Source organism: Anas acuta, chromosome 2 (assembly GCF_963932015.1).
Source record: "Anas acuta chromosome 2, bAnaAcu1.1, whole genome shotgun sequence".
In the NCBI taxonomy this organism is placed as follows: domain Eukaryota; kingdom Metazoa; phylum Chordata; class Aves; order Anseriformes; family Anatidae; genus Anas; species Anas acuta.
The window spans coordinates 135123759-135149200 of record NC_088980.1 but is presented as its reverse complement, the minus strand read 5'-3'; the positions used below and the strand labels follow the sequence as shown (position 1 = coordinate 135149200).

Below are 25442 nucleotides of genomic sequence, written 5' to 3'. Positions count from 1 at the left end.
CTTTTATGAGGATATAACTGGGTGGATAGATGATGGGAAGGCAGTGGACGTGGTGTATCTTGATTTCAGTAAAGTCTTTGACACTGTCTCCCACAGCATCCTCGCAGCTAAACTGAGGAAGTGTGGTCTGGATGTCATGAAGACCTAGACTTTGGTCTATTTTCTAAAGAAAACAGAAGTAAAACTACCCTGCATCAGCACCCCATGTCCACTGTAGTTATGTTCATCATATTAAATGTCCAGGAGAAGGTTTTCTTGGACTCCTGAGAAAAGCAAAGGTTTATGCAGGTTATCACTAAGCAAGGGGGCCTCAGCCAAAAGCTTTTCAGTGGAATGGCTTCCAATGAAGAATGAACTTGCATGTGCAATTCTGTAATTGTAAGCTATGAATGAGAGCCAGTACCTGTCACGTTTTTATGTATTCTTAAAGGCATGTTGCTTGTCAGCTTTCTCCAGGAATTAGTTCAGCTTTCTCAAGAAGTCTGACACAACTCAAGAAGATTTTCAGAAAAACTAACCCAAATTCTGTGTTCACAATGAACTCATCAACCTAAGGCTTGGTGTCAAGGTGAAGCAAATGAAAGATTCACGTCATCGCATTCTCTCCTCCCTCAAAAACAAATCTGAAGAGGAGGGCTTTTATCAGCAAGAAAGATTTTGTAGAATCTGAATATACTTTTGGAAAATGTGACCTCACCTACTCTGTGGAACAGCAAAGAGAATTACTTCATGAAACTAAAATTACATAGGAGAGTTATCCAAAAGGATATGAGGCTATGCAGCTCTGATGCACGGCACAGAGACTAAATATACTACTCAGTTCTTGAAGAAGAACCCGGAGACAAATAAACACTACATAATAATTACATTTTCAACAAATATGAGTTACAATTTCCAGCAAGTACTGGATCTCATTACAGCAGTTTGGTTCCAATAACGTGTAGCTTACTGTGCAGCAGTAAATCCCAGCAGCCAGGGGGCTGGATCCAACCCCCAGCACCACGCCGTGGAAGCCAGCCGAGCAGGGCAGTAGATGCAGGGAGGGCTGTACGGTAGCACTGCAGCATCTGCTGCTCCCAGGAGAAGCCCTAAACGGGACACGGGCTTGCCACACAACCTGTGGGGAGTCTGGATCCTGTTCCTGGACGCCTCACCCCCTGGTGCATGATTTTCTGAATGCACAGGAAAACCAGGTGGCAGCACCCTGCTGTGCGTGCGTTTCCCCTTGCACTCAGAAAATCACACACCATTAGTGTAAGGCAGCCTGGGCGTCCCAGCTTGGAGATAATCACCCTAAATTCAGCCACATTACAAAGGGTCAAGACCTGAAAATCCAATTTTCTGCTGCTGCTGGTCTATACCGTTCATTTGAATATTCATTAAAGCAGGGACTGGAAGCCACGTCCTTCCCAGACAGCACGCTCACCTCAAAACCACAGAGTACTCCCACTCTCTAAATCTTTAAAATGCCACTGGAATAGCTTTCAGCCCAGATGCCAGGCCACCGAACACCACAGCATCTAAGGTCCTTAATGGACATGATCTTTCACATTCCAAGAAAAATAGCAGTGTAATTATCATTCTGCAAATAGCATTGCTCTAAGTAATAATAATAATAAAAAAAACAATCCAGGCATCCAATATTTAGGCTCACGGTCTCAAAATGAAATCTCAGTCCTACACACAGAAAAACAGGGACTCACTGAACGTGGAAGGAGAGCTTTGCCTTGCCCTGTTCACTCCTCTTTACGACTCTTTCCACCCTGTGCTTGTAGGCACTGAAGCCCTCATCAAAGTGGGTACCGTGCTAGGTTCATGGGTGGACTTAATAATCCTAGAGGTGTTTTCCAACCTAAATAGGTCTATGATTCTACCCTTCCTCCAGAAGAATTGTCCTCTCCCAGTAGGTCAGTGGTCACCTAAGATGTTGGCATCTCAAGGTTAATTCTTCTGTTACACATTAAAATCAACTCTTTTTTTGGCCTTTTGTTCATCCAGCTGGATTCCCTAATCCACATCACCACTGAGAAACAAAAAAGGAGGGTCAGCACGAGGGAAAAATACATCAGACAGGACTGGGGCCAGACCACTTCTTTCAGCAGCATCCCTGGCTTAAAAAGACTGTGAGCCTACGGCAACACCACACTCCTTCAACAGCTCCGTGACACATCACCATCCCCATTTCATAAGTAACAGGAGGGAATTATATTCTTATTATGTAAGTGGCAAAACTCCCACCACCTTCTGCAAGAGCAAGACTGGACCAAATGTTGTTGATAGTTAAACAAAAAAAAATCCCACGACTCTAACAAACAAACTGGGAGAAAGTCTGCCAATACATCATTTTTATATTCGGGTTACTTCAGTTTTGCTGCAACAAACAGTACATAGAAACCAGAGGATGTTCCTTCTAGGGGAGGCGTTTAGGGCAGGCTGCATTCTGGGGTTTATTCTCCTTGTCAGTATTTCTTTAAACTGAAATGTCAGAGGCAGACATCCATCAGGAAAAATAATGTGCATTTTAGAACACATGCAGAAAATATGAATTCTTTGATACTTTATGGTCAAACATCTGCTGAACTACTAGTTTTCCTCAATTATGGGATACTCAAAGCAACAATTATATCTGTTTTCCTCAGAATTTGGGGGATATAATCAGAACTACCAGAAATCAACACAGCCTCTCTATATATATCTGTATGTTTTGCCAGTGTTGAAACACTGGAAATGACAGAAGGACTTTGACTAAATATGGTAAACCTCTAGTTTCTCAGCCCCCTAAACCAAGCACTTTCTAACATTTAATCCTGCTTGTTACCTAGGAATCTGTTTCTTCGAGGCAGTGACCATTTTCAGTCTCGGATGATTTCTGCAAATCCAGGTCACTCTGCATTTCACGTTTCTCTTCTCCCTGTCGCTACGACAGCCATGAAAGTTACTCCCTCCTTGTAATGAGATCAAGTGAAGAGAAAGCTTTCTCTCTGACCCAACACCTTCAAATCTTGGGATGCACTACAAGAGAACATGGTTTTTCCTCTTAAATAAAAATTCTGATCTTTTCTGCCCTGCCCTTTTTGCTCTGTAAATCAGACCGAATCTGGAAACTTGTCATCCTGGCATGTCGCCCAGTGCTGAAGAAGAAAACATGGAAATGTAGATTTTCTCCACATGATCACAAGGTACCAAAAAGCCTCCTGCACATCATCAGAACTGTTCCAACCTTGAGCCAGCCAACCAGATGTGTGCCAAAGTGGGCAAATCCAGGCAAATCCAAGAAAGCTGCAAAGCTGTGTCCATGTCCCATAAGGTTTTCAACCTCACAGGGATGGGTTAGATAAAAAACCTGCAGGAATCGAGACCCTCCGTGTATCCCAGAGTCAACCCTGGCTCAGGCTCCAAAGCTAAAATACTGCTACTATTAAGGGCTTCCTGTTTCTGCCCCAAAGTATCAAGGATTTTTTTTCCACATGCTCACAGCATACGCCGAAATGGAAAGTGAGCAGACCTAGCGTGTGCTCTGGCCATTGGGTCACTCTGAGGAAAGATGGGCTTGAGTTTCCATAGAAGAGAAAATAAAATAAACCCTGAATTTCCAGCATCCAAAGCCAGGTTTCTAACCACTGTTACGCTACTGCCATTTTAATAAAGAGCCCTTCAGACTGCTAGCTGTAGGAGCAGAGCTCTGCAGGCACAGTGGGGCCGCGGAGTCCAGCATGAAGCACTCATCACAACCAGGGAGAAGCAGCTTTTAAAACATCTGCCAATGTTTCCTGTTATCTTAGCTCATCAGCTCTCAAGACTGGTGGCACGTAATGGGAAGGGAGGAATTCAGGACGTGGCTGAGAAGTTGAAGAAGCAAGAAATGGTCTCCTCTGCCTGCCACTGGGTCCCTTGCCTTGCTTTAACCCCGTCCCCGGATCCTGAAGGGCACAAAGTCCGGCCAGTGCTGTCCTCTGGGTGCCAGCAGGGATCAGTAGTGTCACAGAAGGGATCTGCCAAGGCTCCACAGGCAGTGCTTTGTAAACCGAGGGGTCTGAAACACATCTCGGAGTAATGCGGTTAAAAAAGCACGACCACCACCGAGCTAATAACAAACACCTCTGGGATTACGTGTAGAGTCCACTCGGGGAGCAGCTCTGATGGGTGCCTGCTCCCCTGGGCACCAATGGCCAGATCTGACAGCTAACCCTCGGCCTTTTCAGCATCCCTGTGGCACAGCTCGGCCCTGCAGCAGCGCATCTCCGCGCTCGGATCCTGTGCAGCAAGAGCAGCGCAAAGCCAGGACAGGCTGCGTTAAACATCTTGTATCGAGTTGCATTATTTTGATTACAGGGTGACTCACATTCCCACAGCTTCTTGGCTAAAACAAGAGAAACCAGCGCTGATGATATTCCCTGACTGAGGGAAATGGTTCAAATATTTCATAATGCGATTCAGAGCAGCCGCCTAGCCCTATTTCTCAGGAACAGGGCAGGGTGACAACCGCTGGTCAGAGCAGAAAGCACGGACCTGGGAACAAATGCCTCAGAAGCAATGAAGTGGACATTTTAGAAGTCAAAGCACACGGATTTTAGTCCGTGTTTGGGATGAGTGTGAGCTGTAGGGGCCTTCTGAGCAGCACACATCCCAGGTCTCTGCCCGGGCCTTTCCGTCCAGCTTGGCAGGAGGAGTGAGAGCCAAGAGCTCACTGGGGACTGGCAACCTTGCGTGCCCTCCTCCTGCACCAAAACCTGTCACATCTCGGCCAGAGCAGGATGAGACCAGAAGAAATCTGAACAGCCACAAACAGAAAGGTAGATGGTAAGTAAAAGGGAAGTAATTCAGGCAAGGTGATTCCATCAGGCATGAGGAATGATCCACCACTTGCACAACACCAGAACACCATTTTAATTTCAGCTTCCCTTTTAGGAAGCTTAGAATAGGAGTGGAATGGATGCAAAATAAGCTGTAGGTTCAACCTGTGCTGTAAACACTCTCCTGTCAAAGCACCAAGCCTTTGACATATCGTGGGATAGGCAGATCCTATTAAATGTTTTAGCTGGTTTGCATTTTAGGCACATTTACCTCAACATGCAGAAATACCTCTGACAAAACTTAAAGGAGGAGCTTCTCAGAGCAAGTAAAATTTATTCCAAATATATCTTAAACTTCTCTGGTTTCATTTGTTTTATTTTGAAGGGCTATACATTTTTTCTAAACCAAACAACTTCTACACATGATTTGTTTCATCTCAGACAGAAGGCTCACTATCAGAAAAACTTACAGTTTCTCACAAAATATGAGCATGATGTTACCTTCTATGTCCTAAACTAAATTTATTTTCTCGTAAAGGAACACGAATGCTATTGAAGCCACCTGGGAATAAGACTATTATTATTTATGCAGAGCAGTCATAGGAGAAGGTTTCCATCCAGCCTCTACGCAGCAATCCTGGGCAGGCCCCTCACTGATATGCACAAAAAGAGAACCTTACAAATTGGTTCGTTAGCAAGCAAGGTAAGATTTTGGGGCTCAAAACACCTGAGTTTTGCTGAGCCCTAAAGATTATTCTTGTTCCTCAAGTAACACACCATGTGTGATCTACTAAAAGGCAGCAGGTTGCCTTTTGTACTTTCTGCAGCAGGTGCCAAAGATGTCTCCATACGACAGAGAATGGAAAAAAAAAGGGAGGAGGTGTGGGGAAGGAAAGGACAAACAGATTCCAATCGCCACACTTAGCACGGGGCTCGCACTTCCCAAGCTCAGCATGAGATTCTCCTCCTCTTCCTGCTGTCTTGTTTGCTGCCAGAGCTGAGTGCTGAGCTTGGCAGCACAGAGTGTGGCAAGAAGAGCAGAAATCACTCGTCAGCTCAGCACCCCATGGAGAGAGGGACTTTCTCTGGCCAAGAAGAAAAAGAAAGGCCAGAGAAGCCCAGATCACAAAACAAACTGCCCACCTTCCTCAGCAGAGGAGCAGAGTGTTTGTGAGCAAGGCTCAGCAGCATTAAAGGTTAGAGATTTAATGGAGGGTTCAGGAATCAGCTGGAATTTTACAGTTCTGCCAAACCGGACCCAACCAAACTGCATCATTCACAACCACGTCAGACATCAAAATCCCAGAAAATCAGCGTCTTGTCTTACAGAGCTATTATAGCCGGAAGAACACTTCAGTTTGTTAGGGGTATGATGCAGTTTGGTGTTAAAAAGCAAGCAATACTTAATTCCAAATGAAACATCACCTTCTGGAGGAGTTGCAACACTGCTCCCAAGTCCCAGAACAGCAATGCTGTGGTTCCTCGGTTCCAGCATCACAGCAAACTCTTCTCCTCTTTCCCAGTGAGGCACTTTCACGGGCTCCAGGTGCACATTTTCCAGCCCATCTTTCTGCAGGGCACTGAACATATACTGGATGGCTACGTCTAGATTTTTCGAGCCGCTGAGTCGAGGTCCTACGGTATCAGCAAAAACCGCTAACCTTTCGTAGGATCTGTTCTGCGCCTTCCCGTGAACAGCAAGATCAATAATAGCTTTAGCAGTATCAGAATAGCCGGCTATCTCATTTTTAATATCTTCAAATGTTCTTGGGTGACTGCCATCTCCACGCAGAGACTTGCCAGCATATTGTGGTAATAAACTCATGAAAAATATTAAGGAGAGGTATTTCATTTTTTTTTCCCCTCTTTTCTTTTCCGCAGATGGCCTGTTGGAAGAGAGAAAAAGAATATTAAAAAACACAGGCACACAGACAAAAAAAATCACACAGTTATCAGCAATATTCTTTTCTTGTTACTTGGATTGGCAGACAAAGCAAAATGAAAAGAAATCGGGTTATCATGAAAACGCTTTGATCAGAACTGGCAGGAAAGCAGAATCGAATAGAGGACACAATTATTGAAAGCAAATGAGAAAGATACTTAGACAACTGGACACAACCTTTCTTGTGGTCTTCAGAAATGCCTGTGGAATGCAGCATCTCTTTAAATAACCATACCCTCCCCTGAATAAAAACCCAGCGCTGCTTCCATCTGACAGGAGCCCTGTGAGTCCCTTCTGCTGGAAGCAGGATTTGCCAGAAGTGCTGAACTGGATGTCTTCACACAAAACATCTGGACAAAACCATTCCTTAAACCATTCATGAATAAAACGCCTTCTTAATCTCTATCGTCACACTCAGGGAAGCACTTTCTCTTGTTCTACAAAGACGTCGAAGGAATTTAGGCCCAGTGCTCCCCCTGAAGAAAGTATTCACTTCTCCAGTGCAGAAATAATTATGAGAGAAATAAAATTTCTTATTAGCTGGTGTATCTCTTCAGGACTGATGCCAGCAGCACTGTAGGGAGGTGCAAAGCCAGAGGCATTGATTCCGTGTTGAATACCAAAAGTAAGCTTTGTTAACTTTATAGTTTATCCATTTTATCATTAAAAGTTTTCATTTTTAAGATTTATTTTTTTTAAATTTTCAATCCTCTAAAAAAAAAAGACAGTTTATCTGCACATCATCTGTAGTAACTGAACTGAGAAAGAAGCCTCTGGATCAGCTGGAGTAGCTGCAAAGCTCTTTTACAACACTCAAAGCATGTCCATCCAAACCCAAACCATAAAGGTCTTTACTGATATACACAAAAGGAAATGCAATTGTTTCATTTTCCTTTGAATTTACATCAGGCTGACATCTGCACGTTAAATGTTAGTCTTTAACACTAAACACCTAAAACCAAACCCTAAGAAATAAGGCCCTTCAATCAGTCCTATCCCTGCAGCTACCAAGAAACTTAAAAAATAGTGACTGGTGACAGCCAGGGAAGTGACAACTACGAGTAGGCAGAGAAGATTTCCTTTCCTATTTGCATTCAGTTAGTATTTCTGGAGAGTTATACCCTTCATTTTATAAACACTGACCCGAGGACTTATGCTAATATACTCAACTTGTGGTTGTGGCTCCTGATGTTGCAGGCATCCAGTACAAAAGCAGGGTGCAGGCTGTGAATGTGTAAGCATATATCCATGTATTTGCACATATTATATCCACATAGCCTATTCTCACACGTTGTACCAAGAAAACTGGCCTTTATTTCCAGAGCAGTCCACGCTGCGGGAGCTTTAAGGGAGAGCATCGCTTCCCAGCCATTTCACAGAGTAGGCAAATTTCACAAATAACTTTGTAAATCAAAACGTCAGAAAGGAGCAGAGCGTTTGTCCCATTCGACCCCCACAAAACACCAATTGCAAGATATTCTTGAATCAGCTCCCACTACCGAAAGCCACAGACAAGCCAGCGGCCAAGCCACTGCTTGAGAGAGCAGAAATGAGCACACCAGCTTCGTGCCCCAGGGAGAGCACACCACAATTGTGCCCAGAGCTTCTGCAAGCTCTGCTCTGAATGATCTAAGCTAAGAAACTACCTCTCTGCCTATGGTTGTTAAATTGAAACACAAATAGCTGAACTGGGTTGCTCAAGAAGTTTATTCTGGGCCATTTTCCAGCATTTGCTATAAATAAATGAATAAAAAGAAGCCTTTGAAACAATGAAATGACCTCAACATACAATGAATTCTGACATCGCAGCTAATGTATGTCATGTCCCATTTCTTCCCATCCTCTCTTAGTTTCAGTGTATTTACATTTCCACCTAGAAATCTTTGTCTTGGTCTAAGTTTTAGGAGCTACTCCTTTGTCTTCCCCTCTTTCCAGAAAAGTTATGAGATAAACAAGAATCTGGGAAACGCAGATGTAAGTTTGGTAGTTTGTGCAGTGGCCACTTCTGATTTTTTTTTTTGTATTCACCTTGTTCTTCTGAAGAAGCTTCACCTTCACAGTGACAGAGCATGCTAGGAGAACCTGAGCTATCAACCACAGTCAAGAGTCCAGTTGGTAGCAGTCCCTACATACCACTATGATAAACCACTTGTAACTTTAAAGCATAACATCTGGAAAGTGAGGGAAGTACCACACAACTGCGGGATGGTGACATTGTGAAGGACCCTTGGAGGCCATCAAGTCCACCAAACCCACAGTGTTGGTATCCATCGCAGTGAACTAGATCATCTCCATGACCCCGACAGGATGATAGCTCTGCACCTGCACCCCAAGAAACAGGGCAGACCCACCAAGTATAAATTCATAAGGTACCATCTTAAATACCAGCTGGCACAATATGACAAGTCTGTAGAATTAAAACACAGAAAGAAGAAAGAGATTAAACCACACTTCCAGGATTCATCGGAATCCTGGAAATCGCCAGAAGCAAAATAAAATAAAATACAAATGTACACAAGACTTTTGGAGCCACCAAGCCCTTCACAGGCCTTTATGGGCCTTTTCACAAAAACAAGCTACAACAATATTAAGAATATTAATACAAGAGTATTAAGCTATTCTCCTAACTACTCAAATGTCTCCTAAACTTGAGATGGAGGCAGGAAAAGATTCTTCACAGTGAAGTGCTGTTTACCTAAAGGAACAGAAATTATGAGGGTGGTGAGGCCCTGGCACAGGCTGCCCAGAGAAGCTGTGGATGCCCCATCCCTGGAGGTGCTCAAGGCCAGGCTGGATGGGGCTTTGGGCAGCCTGGGCTGGTGGGAGGTGTCCCTGCCCATGGCAGGGGGGGGGAATTAGGTGATCTTTAAGGTCCTTTCCAACCCAAACCATCCTGTGGATCTCTGAAGTCACCTGCAATCTTACCCATGAACAATAAAGCACGGATCTCCTCTCTCACTGCCAGAAGACAGGGCAAAGGTCTTAAACCAGCAGGAGCAGAAGGCTCCGGGGCTATCTCAGGACACTGACAGAGAACTGTAAAAAGCCTGTGACAGTCCGAGTTACTGCCTATTTGTGGTCACACTACACAGAGAGAGCATTGGTGTATTTTTATTGCTAAGCTCTGTACTTTCCCCATGCTCCTTCCCTTTGGACCAGTTAATTACATGCTCGCAGACATCCTCTGCAAGAGACATCAGTAATTTTCTCAGGGTGACCATGCTCCTTCCCTGATTTTTGCCAGACTCATCATCCACAAAGAAATAAGCAAGATAATCTGATTTTTGCCGAAAGACAAAACCTTGCTGAGTGGAGTAAGACAACAATTTTGTAGAATTAGTTTCAAAAATTTAAAATTTGGGCTTTTGTTTGTTTAAGGGTTTGAAAATCTACTAGACAATGCTGATGCACTTAAGCTGTTAAACGGAGAACACTGGGGGATTTTTTAATTGGCATTTAAAACCTCAAAGAGCCCCGAGCTACCAACTTCATGCTTTTTTTTTTTTTCAATGGAGAAATGAAAACACGGTTATCACATTCTCCTTAACTAAGAAACGTTTCCTTTGCTCTTCCCGGCCTCGTTCAAAACCAGCAGCATCCTCACTCCAAAGGCTGCCCCAAAGGAGCTGCATTTAAGAGACGCTCTTCTTCCAGGAATTTTCCTCTTGGACAGCAATACAGGAATCGCTCCACTGCTAATTCGGAGAGAGAACAGCTCATCTTGTCATCTCAGTCTCTGCAGCATCAAGTTTGTCACCCCTGTGAGTCAGCTGGGAAAAGAGCACTGGTTTTTGCACATTTCACTAGCAAACGAACATCACCATGCCAGGCAAACTCAACATATAAATAAATAAATAATCTATTAGGACAGGCACAATTTTTCGACGCATTTAATCATTCATTGAATGTCTTTGGTAAAACTTTAAGAGCAAAATGAGATAGGAAGAAAACACATTTTCAGGCAGGACTGTCCTTTCTCGCAGCCCTATTAATGCAACGCATTCCGTGGGTCTTTAGTGCAACATAAGCATTTTCTAAAGTAGGGTTAAGCATCTGGGATTCCCCTTTCCCTTCCAGCAAGCAAGGATGCTCAACAGAGTGTTCCTGTTAAGCTTCCTCTCCTTTATTTCCCTGACCTTGCAAACCCTGCAAGCACAGCAAGGAAACACAAGGGTCCCGTTCCAGCCATGCTCACAGTTTTGTGAGGGTCTGCTAAAAAGTGAAGCTCTCAAGAAGGTGTGAAACCTACAGCTCCCACCTTTCACTCCTCGAGATGGACTTCAGATTGCTGGCATGTGAAGCAAAACTGGGAGCCACCACTGCTCTTCCTGACATTTTGAGCAGAACTGAGAGTTGTTCGCTTATTAGGCACTGCAGGTTGATGAAAGGTAAAAATGTTTCGGTTCTTTTAGCTTCAGGTGGAATGGATAGTGAGCATCCAGACATGGCAGTACCTGGAACCCATATGCAGATTTGTTCTGAATATAGTCTGAGTACAGAGAGATTTCTCTCTGCAAAATCCTAATCAAAAAAAATAGGGGAAAAAAGCAAAAGACAATGAGAAAAAGCTGGGAAACCTTTCAGTGAGAAAGCCCAGAGCAAGGAAGATTTACCCTCAGTGGAGGAGGACCCACTTAGTGAGCACTTAAAACAACTTGGACGTCTGTAAAACCATAGGGCCTGATGGGCTGCACCCCCCGGTGCTGAGAGCTGGCTGATGTCACTGCAAGGCCACTCTCAGCTGTCTTTGAAAGGTCTTGTCAGCCCTACCTCCAAGAAATAAGACGTGGCCAAGCACAGTCGATCCCTGGCAAGGTGAGGGGAGAAGATCCTCCTGGAAACCATTTCCAAAGATACGAAGGACAAGAAGGTGACTGGGAACAGTCATCATAAACTCATCAAGGGGAAACCACGCTTAATTGTCCTGATTCTGGGACAAAATGACTGCCTTGGTAGATGAGAGAGGAGCGGTAGATTATCTTGACATCAGTAAGGCTTTCGTCACAGTCTCCCATAAGATCCTCGACGGGAAGCTGAAGAAGTATAGGCTGACCTTGCTTAAGGTGGTGGGTTTGGAGTACATGAGTTCAAGGCTCTTTCAGCCTAAATCTGTGATTCAGAGCATGAGATGAGCCCATAAACACAAGCTGAAAGGACTCAAATACCAGGGGGGAAAGGTTAGAGAAGTAAAAAAGAAATAAAAGGCAGGAATTAAGTGTTTTATGGCTCCAATGAGTAGTATGAGAGAATAAAATGTACAGCATAATGTTTCCTTCTTTGTGCAGACAGCGTAACAGATGCATTTACCAGAAGCTAAGTAGCTACTTTAAAGATGCTCCCACCTATTGACTGATCCATTTGTCCACAGCAAACTGCTGTCTTTGATGTTAAGGGGCAGGATCATTGGAATCTTCATCTTTTGTGGTTTTCTTCTTATATAAAAGAGCTTTAGCGCAACTGATCTGTAAACAGACTACCTACCTTACCTCCATTATCATCACTGTAATTCAAATTACTTAAACGTAACAGATAGAAAAGCACAAAAAGGATAAAAAAATAAATATCTCAGCTGAGAACTCCATCTCCAGCAAGCAGATAACTGAAAGAGGGGCAGAGGGAACAGATAAAAGGATAAACAAAGCTAGAGCAATGCTTCTGCTCCACTGGGGCATAGTTTTCCCCAAATCCCAGTTGAAAATACAGACAAAAGGATACAGAGAGTTCACAAGAATCGTGATTATGGGAAAGGAAGAAAGAAAACATTAAATCGAGGCTATTAACCACTTAGTTTCCCTCTAGAAAATCTGTAAAATCTGCTAAATCTGTGAAGTATCTATCAGTTTCCCAACCATGTACCATTTGATTTTCCTCCAAGGAATGTAGGAAACCTTGAAAGCACACGGTAGTTTTGATAACATTAGAACAGACTGAGAAGCCCCAGGGTAACAAACTCACATGCTGCACAGCCACGTCTCATGCACTTAACAGCATCTGAAAGGAAGTTTGTTGTGACAGCCATGGAGTCGGATGGCTGGAAGGCTAGGTGGACTTGCAAAGTGAGGAGGAGATTTCTGCCTAAAAATAAAGTCCCTGAGTTCTTCCATCACTTAGGAAGACAAGGGAAAAAAAAAAAAAGGCTTTATGATCTTGAAGAGTGAAGCAGGAAAGTGGACATTCCTCAAAGATTGCTCTTCCAGAATTGTGAAGGCTCTTCATCTGGGAGGACATTTTATTCACAAATTAGTCAGAAAATATTGGCTTAGGGAACAGACAGAGTCAAAGTTCCCTTTTTTATTACTAAGTCCTTAAAACCAGCCTTTTTACACCTAAAGCTAAAGAAAGAAAGAGTATAACACAATATGGATACAAGACTTTGAAAACACTGCCAAATCTTATTATACTTGACCATGAAGTCCAGAAAGAACACCAAATGGTGAGCTGTTTTACCTTTGCTAACTCCAGAAGAACTATCCAGATTTACTATGACTCAAGATGCATCCTGAAATCCTTGATAAGCATGGCCTAGTTGTGCATGACCACGTATGACCAACTAGTGATACTGACATCCATGAACACAGAAGGAAATAAAACATTTAAAGAGGTCTAAGGATCAAAACAGAGAAAGTCCAAATCTGACACCACAGATGTAGCTCCCCATCTGGCAAAGGAAAACGGGCAAACCATATTTATACTCTGTGTGGGAAGTCCTCCAGCTTAACATAGGAAGGAAGCAGTGAAAGGAACTGCACTTAATTCTTTCTGCACCTCCACGCCTCAGAATAGCAACAGGTACCTTGATACACTCAGCAGATGCTGCTAAAAGGGAAGAGAGGAACCCCAAAGAATCACTCCGCAAGCCATGTGCAGAGCTCCCTCCCAGCAAAGCTCCAGAAACAATCACTCTGCAACTTCCCTAAGAAGCGGTGGCAGCCAAGACAAAAATTTTAAAAAGGAAAAAAAAAAAAAGAAAGAAATTAGCACAGAACAATGCCTAGGCCATGTAGCAGCTGATGTAATTCTTAATGAGCATTCAAAATACAAACAGTTCACAAAAGGGAGAACATTATCTTTTCAGAGGCAAAAGACAAGAATTCAGTGGGATTTTGAGCTGAGAATAACTGAATAGAGCAGAAACATTCAATGAAAGCAAGACAGCAAGGAAGCAACAATAAAGAAGTACACAATGTTGTTCTTACTCCAGTGAATGCCAAAGTATGGAGCCAACGCCAGCTGACAGCATTAAAAGACAATGAGGGGGGTAGATTTTGGACAATTAAATCATAATGTAAGAGAACAGGGATGTAATTAAATTTATCTGGTATTTTGATGCTCAACTTAGGTGACATTTCCTTCAAGCTCGTCAGTATTGTTCTGGTGTAAAAAACAAGAGATGTTGTCTTCAGACACAGAAACACACACACATACAAAAAAGGAAGTGCATTCATGCACACCCCTTCCAAAACTAAACCTTAGTAGCCTCTTACTAATTCAGTGAGCCTTTCTTGATTGTGAAGGTCCTCTGGACAGACACACATCTTGTATCTTTTCACCAAATTCCTATATAGTTGAGACACAAACTCTTTAGAGCTGCATGGTGTTCCTTCAGCCCTTGCTACAGGAGAAAAGCACACCCTCTTACCTGAGACAATATAAGCACGGAAATCCTCTCTCACACCCTCTTCTTATTGTCTTATCTAAGAAGATGAGTTAGGCTATGGAAAAGAATGAAGGGACCAAGAGAGAAACAAGGGGCTATAAATTAGGGATCAGCAAAGACAAGAATTGCCCGTATGGTCTCATACTTCATTACCCAACACCCTAAACCAAGCTTCTTTTTGAAAACACATTCAGCAAAACATCTTCTATGCTTCACTTACTGTTAATTACAGCAATTATGATGCTGAATATTTTCCTTCTGAGTTTTTACTAAAAGACAAGCAGACTGCATCTGGCCAAAAGATGAAACGCATCTTCCTACCAGGACAAAGCCTAAATGAAGAAGGCGAGACCTCTGAGCAACTGAGCAGACTTATCACTGTTTAGCATAAGCTGCTGAAGTTGCTGGGTTGAAGCTGTAACAGGAGCAAAGCGAGTTTTTCTACCAGCAGCCAGCACAGGGCTGTCACCGTCACGGGTTGGTCTGCGACCCCCGTGAAAGCCAAAAGCAATCAAAATGCCAGGTATCTGGCACATGCAGGCGCCTCGTGGCGCTCCTCCAAGCAGCAGGCCAGCAAAAGGCTGCTCAGTCCCAGGGAACACGTGTGTGCTTCACGTTGCTCCACAGTTTGGCCAGGAAACACAAGTACTTTTGGTGCCTCCTGACAGTTAAATCTGAGTTTTGAGGGTGACTGTACACTACCAAGCTTGGGGTTTGTCGTTGTTTTTTGCCAGAATGAAGCACCAAAATAGGTAACCTGAGTTATTAGCTATGCAATGGAGTGCAACAGGCCAAGTTTTCTGATGAAGTGACCTGTCTGGCCTTACTGAAAGTTATGTCAGCTGATAAGCTCAACTGTATTCATAATATATCACCCTGGATTTGTAAAGTCTTACATTAAACTCTCTGCTTTTCCATATCTGACACAGCATTCCTCTGTGAGTACATACCTACAGAGAATACGAAAAAGAAATATTTTAAGTCAACAAGTTATGCACATTGTAAATGCTTCGAAGAAAAGGACAAAGAAGAGCAACATATTCAAAAGCATCCAACCACTTTAGTTAATTTACTCCATATATCTACAATCTCATTTTACAGATTTAGGTAGAAACACAGTATCAAATTTATAAATAAATTCCCAGATTAAAATTATTGTAACTTGTCTGAATATTTTGAAGTTTTTTCATAGTCCTTGTAGTCACAAGAAAAGTTGTGTTTTTTAGTATGGACATTCAGGTGGTTTTGTGAAGCTGATAAATGTGGTGAACATACTGCTAGACTTGCTAAGAAAACTGATATTCTAGTCTTTTGCCTCCTTACTGTGAGATACATCCACCAAGACTTCGTTTTCCAGAGCAACAAAGGGCGAGTTTGTAAATACAAGTAACCATAGGAAAGGGGGGCAGCATCAAGAATTGCTCACTACACTTGACAGAAAAATTATTTTTATGATGTACGCATTTCTTTGCTCGTATTCAGGGTGGAAAAGGAGATTTATTTCAATGAGGCATGCTATGAAGTATGTCGTTTATGATTTTGTCATGCTCACAAGGGCCTAATACGGGGTGCTGGGATATCTTACTGGAGTCCAACATATCAACATCAGCCATAAATTGCTACAGCTCAGCAGCAATGTACAGCTGGGGCCACCGTGCCAGAGCAGACTGCACTGCGATGTACAAACAAAAGGAAGCTTAACATGTTTAAATGTAAAGAACCAAGGAAAAGAACAGACTGTAAACAAGATAAATATACTTTCCTCCAAGAGCTTGACACAGAGCTGGGGTTTAGCCAATTTTGAGAAACAAGCTGCAAAGCCAGACCTCTTTGTGATGCTGAGGAAAGCTCCAACACCATTTCCTAGCCAAAGCAACTCCCCAGTGCAGCACACGTTTGCCTGCTCTGCTCCGTACAGCTACTATGCACGAAGAGGTTCTGATTCCCGATTTAACTTCTATTTCTCACTGCTGTCTCAGAGACAAAAGTTATTCAACAATTTTGCTATTGTAGAATGAAAAAAAAAAAAAAAGCCAGTTATTAGAGAAGACATCTATCACTGTAAATATTCTTTTACTTTTTTTTAAGTGGCATCCAACAGTCCCAGTTCAGATTGATTTCACAGCGCCAGCCACTGCAGATGCACAGAGACAAGCATGCCATCACAAACTTACAGCTACAGACAGACGAAATGGATGAACGATAGGAGGAGGAGGAACCCCAAAGTGGCATCTCCAAGTTACTCAGTAGCAGCATGAAAGACGTTTCAATTAGCCTGGCCACTCAAGGCCTTTCTGCTGACACCACCAAGAGGAGCCGATCAAAAGCCTGCTGCAGTGAGACATATGGTCGGAGTACAAAGAGTCAACTGGAAATCAAAGAAAGAAAAAAAAAAAGGAATAAAAGAACATACCATGGAGTAAACACACACTAATTATACAGGGATAACAGTAACAAATGCTGACACAAGTGAGTCTGGTATGGCGATCCATGCTTTTCTGAGTCAAGTAATTCTACTTCCAAAAGTGATTTTTTAAAGATGTATTTAAGTTTTTTGGGGGGTGCAGCAAAATATTTCCAAAGGTAAACACTTACAGTATCTAATATGTTGTTAATAAATCCCCAAAAAGCCTGTTCTCCGTTTATTTTTGTTCATGCACTAACACAGCTGGCATGTTTCTCTCCACAATTCTTAGGCAGGGACTCCAAGGATTCACCATGCAGGTGATCTGTGGAAGATCCTACACTGAGCTGTTACAGGTTAGAAAAACTCCTTTAAGTGTTACACATTTTATACGTGGACAAGATTTTAAGATGGGAAAATACATACCGGGAAGCCTAGCTGTATAAAATTTTCATCTGAAAGCACATCAGTGCAAAATCTGAAGTTAGTTTTGAATATTTATTCTCAAAGATGCTGTGGCTGGAAGCAGCGAGGTGTGTGTTATAGGTCCTCTGATTTTTAATGAGAAAGGCAGGAGCACACTGCTCAGAACCGAGAACCAACTGACACCTGAATGAACACTGATTTCTTAATACCTTTTGATGAATCACCATTCAAAAAAAGGCTGAAAACAGAATAAACTTCTCTCTGAAGTAGCCAAGAGCAACAGCACAAGCCTGAGCAGATGTTCAAAGCAGAATCAAGAGTCTAAAGCTTCTTTTGGAGGACTCTGTTTATTTCTCAGTCCACAGAAGTATCACCAGGAGAAGCAGTCGCATTAGTGATTTATATGTTTAAATCCCACCCATGTGCTCAAATTAAAATATTTCAGTATAGCAGCCCTGCACTAATGGTATCACTTACGATAAACTACATTTGCTGTTTAGTAAGATGCTTACATAACAAATTGTCTCTAAAGCTAAATGCAGAGTATGTGTACAGTAAAGTTTTCAGGTTCGGGATCAGCAGCCACTGCCCTTGAGTAGCATTTCTCAAGAGAGCTGAAAGCTTTGGTTTTCAGAAATGTTTTTTTTTTTTTTTTTAATTTTCAAAGTTTCATCAAAAAGTCTTTAGAAAAAAAAGATCAAAAGCAATGTAATATAATATAATATTAGATAATGTTGTTAGCACAAGTAACTCACCAAGCAAAAATAAATGCCTTGCTCTTGCGTAAGTATACGTGCAGAGATAACACAGAATGTACACACACAAATACCAACAGGAGCGTCAAAATACATGAAAAAAAGTAACAATGCCACAAGATGTTTATGAGCTACACTGGAAAGAGCTTTCCAAAATGGTGAAAAATATTTGTGAGAAGGGAGGTAGTTTAATGAACCACGAAACTGCCTTTTCTCAACACAGTTCGCTTGAGTTCCATGGTATTGGAAAAAGAAATCCATCCTTTAAAATACTCACAGGTTCTTTGTTCTGGCTTTGCTCTAGCTGTCCAACTAGCCGTGGCACCACTTGTTTGACTCCGATATTTACCACGGTTTTTAATGTGGCTACACAAAAGCTGATACTGTATTTGAGCATCATGTGAAGGGAAGGTGCTGATGGTAGCAGGCTGGAGCTGACGGGGTATACAGATGTGTCATGGTCTGGCACGCGTTGTGCAGCATCTGGCACACATTGTACAGCATCTGCAACACTATTACAGACAGGGTGATCAGCCCTCTTCTGCAAATATTATGGTAAGACATCCCTCTGTCTTTACGCTGACATGAGTTTACCGCTGCGCCTGACTGGTAATACTCACGGATCAAATGATGCCAAGGAAAGACAGGAGGAAACAAAACAGTGAAAGGTTTCCTTCCAGGCCATGGTGCTGTCAAACTGGGCAGGGTCCCCTCGTACTGGGACACCTCTGGCTTTTACCCTACCTGTTAGGCAGCTCTCTGCAAGCACAGCTCTGGGAACGCCACCTTTAAGTGCTTCTAGTCACAAGGCCAACCATTACGGAGACAAAAGCCTGCAGAACCAACCCACTCAGAGCACTTTGATTGAGTTATAAATGACCAGTGATCTTCAAAACCGCTCATTTGCCTTGTCACACGTTGCTTAAAATTCAGAGGGCTTTGTCCACAGCCTGAAGAGGGGGACTATTTAACATGGGGGGTCTGGCGTTATTAGTGGGAGGAAAAAAACGCAGCCTCTGCCTCCTTCGGCGAATCCAGATGATGTAAATGTCAGTCCCTTCGTGAGCTAAAACGCAAGTCCCAATTAAAACACAACTGATATTGGAGGATACGTAAATTACCGCTCAGAAATCGCTTACATAAATTGTGGTTTAGATTTTACCACATGTATTAGCCTGCAAGCGGGGTCCATCGATCGGGTAGAGCTCACATAAAAGTGAAGTGGCGTTCCATGCAGGGCGACAAGCTCACCGCATTTGCCCACGTTTCCACCATTTCCTATTAGGATCACTCCTCAGGAAGCTCTTCTTTGAAGCCACCTTGGTCAGTGCAGGACGTAGCAGTCTGACAGCGCTGACAACTTCCCAGCCAGCCACCGGCACAGGACAAAAGGCAAGGCTTATCCCACAGCCCGTACTCCATGCTTACTACAGCCCTACTCATTGCATACAAAGTACTTCGGTAGGTGCACGTGGAAAGGAGCAAGGTCAGCAAAAAGCCTGAATTCCTTAAACTTCCTTCCCCATGTAATTCCTGGATGAAAGCTTTTGCTGCAGTGGAGTTACCTGCTGCTTACCTCCGCCCACAGCTGCGGCGATGCTTGCAGCTCACAGCCCAGCTGTTCCTGCACCACAGCCGAAAATGTTTTCCAGGAAAAAAGGCTCCTGGTAGCTGACTCCCATCCTTCCCGTGCTGTAGGGACAGCTGTTAGACAGCATGCTTCACTCTGACAGTTTGGGGAGGGTGTATTAGATGCCTACTCTAGTTATTATTATTTATCCAGCGTGCATCTGCTTTTTTTTATATACAGTTCACATACTGATAAGCTTGCAACAGTTATTTTTATATTGCATTCTTCAAAGGAACTTTCCCAGGCTCCCACTCCTGTTTGCATGCTACTCAATGGGGCTGCACGCTCTGGGTTGCCCCCTTCTACTTTAAATAAAATTTGTCTGATGCTTTGGATCTATCACCATCGATAACCGATACCTCTTTGAATAAAGCCCAACACACACATAAACTTTCAGCCTAATAGCTCAAACCATAAAGCAATTTTCACAACTGTTAGAGCACAAACAACATTAGACAGGAGAGTATGACGTGGAAAAAAAAATCAGCATTTCTAGCCTGCCAAAATTCCCATTCTAGGGTAAACATAAAGTCTTGCTCACTTACGAGCACAAAATAACTCATGCTGTTGTATCAATAGGATTATATTTACTCAAAAGCAATATTCTGGGCCAAAAAAAGAAAAATAGACCTACTTTGAGTAAGGAGAGGATTGCAAATAGAAAAAAAAACTTTAGAAAAATACCTTTTCCTCTAGGGGAAAAGACTTGCTAATGAGTTTTCAGCTCACCTAGAGCCGTGTGTAACGAAAGAAAGACAATCATTTTATCCTGCCTGCATCTTCTTCTTGTCCCAACCAAATCAAGATGCGAGGCTGAAGACACTGTTGCCACCTGCTATAAGCAGGGCAGACTTTTTAAGCTGTTTCAACCTCCAGGGTAAGCTGCTCCCTCCAAATTTCTTCCAGCTCAGCTACCTTCTCCTCCATCCCCACCAGATTTGGTAGAGGAACGCAGAGGTGCCCAGCGGTTCTGCAGCAGTCCAAAACTGGACAACCACCCAACACCCCCAGATGATCCACCTGCACGAGATGTGTTGGGTTTGGCTATGCCAGGGCTTTTTAGTAATTACAGCTGTGCTGTAACACGAGGTAAAACTGCAAGATATCCTTGAGGGCCTGGGCAGCACGGCTTGCTGGAAACACGCACGTCCATCCTCATTTGGTTGAATTTGTTTGGAGAGTGGCCATGGAGAGATCCCTGCTCACCACCACCCTTCCTGCAAGCTTTCTCTTCAGCCCTAACTGCTAAGTCCAAAATAAAGCATGAATCAGAGATGTTAGCTGCAGTAGTAATGTGTATTAAAATCACTGTAGACGTATTTTAACATCCTATGGACGCTGCAACAAAGTTTGGATCAGTGGTGGCTTAAGTCCATCGAGGTCAGCACTGCTGTGGCTTTGCCCTCCACACACCTGCACCAGCACCTTGCCCACGTGGCCAGGCAACAAGTTGGTTCTGGGAAGCAATCCAGTGAAAAACATCTTGATTCTCTGTCTGCAGAAATTAATCACGAGCACTAGGACCAGTAGGTGATCACTGAAGAGAAAATGGGGCGTACTGCTCAAAGGAAGGTTGGTTGGGCTGTGGCAGCGCCTGGATCCTAAAAAAGCATCCTGAAAAACTCTGCTCCTTCCACCTCCTCTGGGACTGGGGTGGAAACTCCTGCAGTAACTGCAGCTGAATTTGACAGGGGCAATAACTCAGAGCCTATACACATTTTTTTCCAGCCTGCTCCTGAGACTGTTTTGCTTCTGAACAGCCTCTGTAGATTCCTCACCTAACAGCTCAAGACAACCTAACTGAACGAGTAATTAAAATCAAGTTGACTTCTCCTTCTAGGGTATCTCAGAGTGCATCAGCAAGGTAGAAATGGTCTCTTCTGTATATTTTTTTGGCAGTGCTGAATACATTACCTGAGATGAGTAGTACAGCCTTCTGGCTTATCTAGTTGTCATAAGAGAAAATATTAACAACCCGCTGCACTACATGATCAATCTTATAGAAATTAGTAACTTAAAATTCTTTTTGCTTGCAAAGCAGTAAGGACTTTCAACAAACTACAACTCCAAGGTGTGTTTTTGCAGCCTGCCGTGGAGGAGCAGTCGTGTTTTGTATGGGAGAGCACAACTGGAGAGCCCTAGAAGGTGAGCCCTGCGATTCAAAATAGTGAGAATCAGCAAGACCAGAAATGCAAATCCCAAAACCTGTGGAGAGCAGAAGGGGAAACTATTACAGATAAATCAAATTTTATGTTTTGGTTTTCGACAGCTACGGATTAAAAAGTGCCCGCTCTCCCAACTGAGTCCACTGCCTCAGATCTCACTTCAAGGCCTCAAAAAAGCACAGTGCTTTCTCAAATGTCTATTGGCACATGCACAATATTACATAAGCCCCTTTTGTGGGGCTACTTGAAACACGGAATTACTTTCGACTCACTTGTCTTATGTAAATTCCCAGTCAAGTGCCTCCTCTGAAAAAAAAAAAAAAAAAAAAAAAAAAAAAAAAACTAACACAAAAATTAAAGACACAGGATATCAAAATACATGTAACAGATGAAAGCTAGAGAAATTGGGGGAGGGCAGAAGAGTGATCTCATTCCCTTTCATACACAGTGTTCTAGCAGGAAATGTACTGCTGCTATGTTTGAGTAAAAGATCAGACACCATAATGAGCAACTGGAAAAAAAAAAAAGAAAAAAAGAAAAAAAAAGGAAAATCAAATAGATTAAGAACCAGAACTGTTTTCTCACATCAGGCCTAAACTGGCCTTCACGAGGGCAACAACAATTCTCAGTTGCACAATGCTAAATCAGTGGGGTCAAGAAACAAGTTTGGGCAAATCCTGAAGTGGTGGCAAATGTCACAAACGCCACTGTTCTGCTAAAGGCAGAATGGTCACTTGGAAAAGTTTAAAGTAAATCTTCCTAGCTGCTTGTATTTCCTATGATGTAAGAAAGGTCTGTGATACATTACCTACGATGCACATGCCCTCACTATAACATATAGGTTCCTGATTTAGCATTCATCTTCAGAGATCAAGAACTGACAACAATTTGACCAGAATTTTTATTTTCTAAAACCAATTTTGCAGCTTTTAAAGTCATGTTTAAAGATCGCAGATCTCTTACCACACTGCAGTGGGTAGTACAGAGAAACATTTTGACAAAACATACAAACAGCTTCTCGGAGGGATGTTTTAATTCGAATGCCTGTTCATTAGATACTTCAGCTGAATCCCTCCTTGGCAGCAACAGCACCAAAAGGATTTTCACTTTTTTCGCTCACACCCACTGTGGAGAAAATTCTTCAAACAGATCTATGTTAATTAGATTTAAAAGACTCAGAGAAAACACTGCTATTCTTAAGACCCATACAGAAATAAGAAATCCAAATGAGAATTAAGAAATCCAAATGTCTCAATGCTCTCTGTTAAAAACAAAAGAACACCACAACAACAAAAATACTGGTCCATTCTCTCTGTCTCAAGAAGAACTCATGCCTTTTAAAACCAAGGTACCCAAAGCATCATTTTTAAAACTGGAGGCTAACAAGATTAACATTTTTCTCAAGCTGACATGCAGTTTTGTCTTCTATTGTAAAACCGAAACAAAAAGGAGTGGGACATTCTCCACAGATTCTGCCTCAAATTCTGACTTAATCGAGAAATTGGCATTTAGGAGATTACAAATCAGAGCTAAAAATTCACTCTTGCCATCAGAGTGAAAAATGTAAGTGACTGGGGGTCAAATGAAGAAAGAGCTTACATTTATTTCAGTGCTTTGAGATTGTTGTAGACATTTGGTAACAAAAACGTGAAAGATTGCTGCAATGCAGTTTTTGACAGATAATATTTCCTGTCGAGACAGAACAGAAAGAACTGTAGAGCTTCAAGATTGTAATCGTTTTGTACATTTCTACGCACAAAGTACTTTTTTAAGCAAAATATTTCACCCCTGCAGCTGCTATCTCTTAGATGTACTGCCATCCTTCATCTTCATCCTCCCACAACTGGAAAGGCAGGAAGAAATGACATGACAAAGTTTTCACGCTTAAAACAAGAAAGTTTATATGCTACGGCAGGCACAGAAAAATGAATCCTGTGAGCATTATGAGTTTGTGCAATTATATCAACAATGAGAGATTAAGTTGCTTCCTTTCCCGATTTGGTGTTAAAGACATGCAGGCATTTGCAAAACCATGTTATAAAACAAATACGAATTTATATGAGCTTTTACTGACAGATGTCTCCCAACACGGGTCAATGCCAGGTTGTTCTTCCTCAGCCCAGATTTGCAATCTGCTCTTATCTGATTTAGTATCATATTGTTCTGCTGTTCGGAAGAATTATATATATTTTAAACACCAAGAAACAAGATCAGGTAAGACAAAGGCTTAGTATGGATCTGTAAAGCTGCAGCAGCTCTCATCCAAGTTTATCTCTACAAACTACATCAAAAAGACTGAAGTTTGGGTAAAGCAACACCGACAGCAAGGCGCAACTCATAGGTGCTATTAAGATAGAGTGGATATGTCTGAAGAAATGAGTCAAAATTTACAAGAAAACAAGAGACTTACAAACTCTCACTGATATGGTAGGTTTAGCAGGGTTTCCTTGGGGACAGAAGCATTGTAGATTTTATTCAAAATAATAATCTAACAGAAAAAAAACACCACACAAGGCTAGAAGATGTGTTTTTAAGAAGTGATAGTAGGTAAGCATGAGAACGGCTTCGTCCTTGCAGACAAATAACCAAAGCAAAATCAAGGCCAACCTTTGTCATCACAGATCAAATCTTACAAATGTCTCCAGCTAAGACAGAAAGATACATTCTAGATAAAGACATAGACGTAAGCAGTCCTTCCAATTCCCTCACAGGGAATCTGTTCTACAGTCCTACCAAAGATTGCTTTAGAAGAGAAAACACCCACGCACGCCCCTTTCATCGACAGATTAATGCACTCTCGCAGTGTTTTGATATAAAAAGGAGAGCAGATGTGGAATAGTTTCCAGAAACAGTAAAAATTAATCTAATTTTGAACTGAATGAAAACCAGACAGACGGATTTTTTTAAAACTAAGGCCTAAAAAAAAAAAAAAAAAAAAAAAACCACTCAAAAATAGGGATTCCAGGTGCTGGACAAACAGGCCTTTGGGGTGCTCATTCAGCACCTGGAAAGTCAGGACCCATGAATTCTGCAGCTTGGAGGCAAAAGCAGGTAATCAACAATCAAATACAAATCCAGTGCTTGTATTTTGTACTGTCTCTTCTGTAGTACTCGAAATAAGACTTGCAGCTTGTCAGACACAGCCATGAGATTCAGAAGGCTGCTCCATATCTAATAGCTCCTTAGAAAAATCTGATTCAGCTTGCAGAATTGACAGGTTTTTACATCTCACTTTTCTTTCATATATGTAGTAGCCCCATAAAATATGTATATACGTACATAAAATCGTATATACTTATGCAAAACTGCCTCCCTCCTTCTGTACTTTCCTCTTTTGCATCAACTTGGGAAAGGTGGTCTTTGAAGACTAAACCCCTGTCAAAACAAACCTGAACGGCACTAGTTACTGACGCTTCCTGCTCAGAAGCACGAAAACCACTTTGCACTTCTCGGCTGTGATGAGCCACGACACATAACATCTAATTTACGCCCTCCTTTCCAGCGGCACTGCTGTGGGGGCAGCACCGTGCCCGGCTCTTTGCAGGGGCGCTGACCACGTGTGTACTGCCAGCTACATCTTGGCGTCGATATATATATTTATTTTTTAATTTCCTTTGAGAAGAAGGAGGCGGGAGGGACGTGTTTCTGGCTGTGTGTGTGGAGGCAGAGC

At 42.5% G+C, this 25442-nt stretch overlaps 1 protein-coding gene across 2 annotated transcripts in view; it reads right to left on the bottom strand.

Annotated features, from left to right (window-relative positions):
• CPQ (carboxypeptidase Q) overlaps window positions 1-25442 on the bottom strand; it is a 154285-nt gene that overhangs the window by 128456 nt on the left and 387 nt on the right. Inside the window, exons 1-2 of one of the 2 annotated variants that reach the window (XM_068672311.1) lie at window positions 15289-15312; window positions 6219-6679 (exon numbers count right to left, since the gene is read on the bottom strand). In XM_068672311.1, coding sequence (XP_068528412.1) covers window positions 6219-6679; window positions 15289-15290 — 463 coding nt within the window. In that variant the 5' untranslated portion in view covers window positions 15291-15312. Of the gene's footprint in view, window positions 1-6218; window positions 6680-15288; window positions 15313-25442 lie in introns of those variants that run through there. The other variant, XM_068672312.1, reaches the window with a different exon arrangement.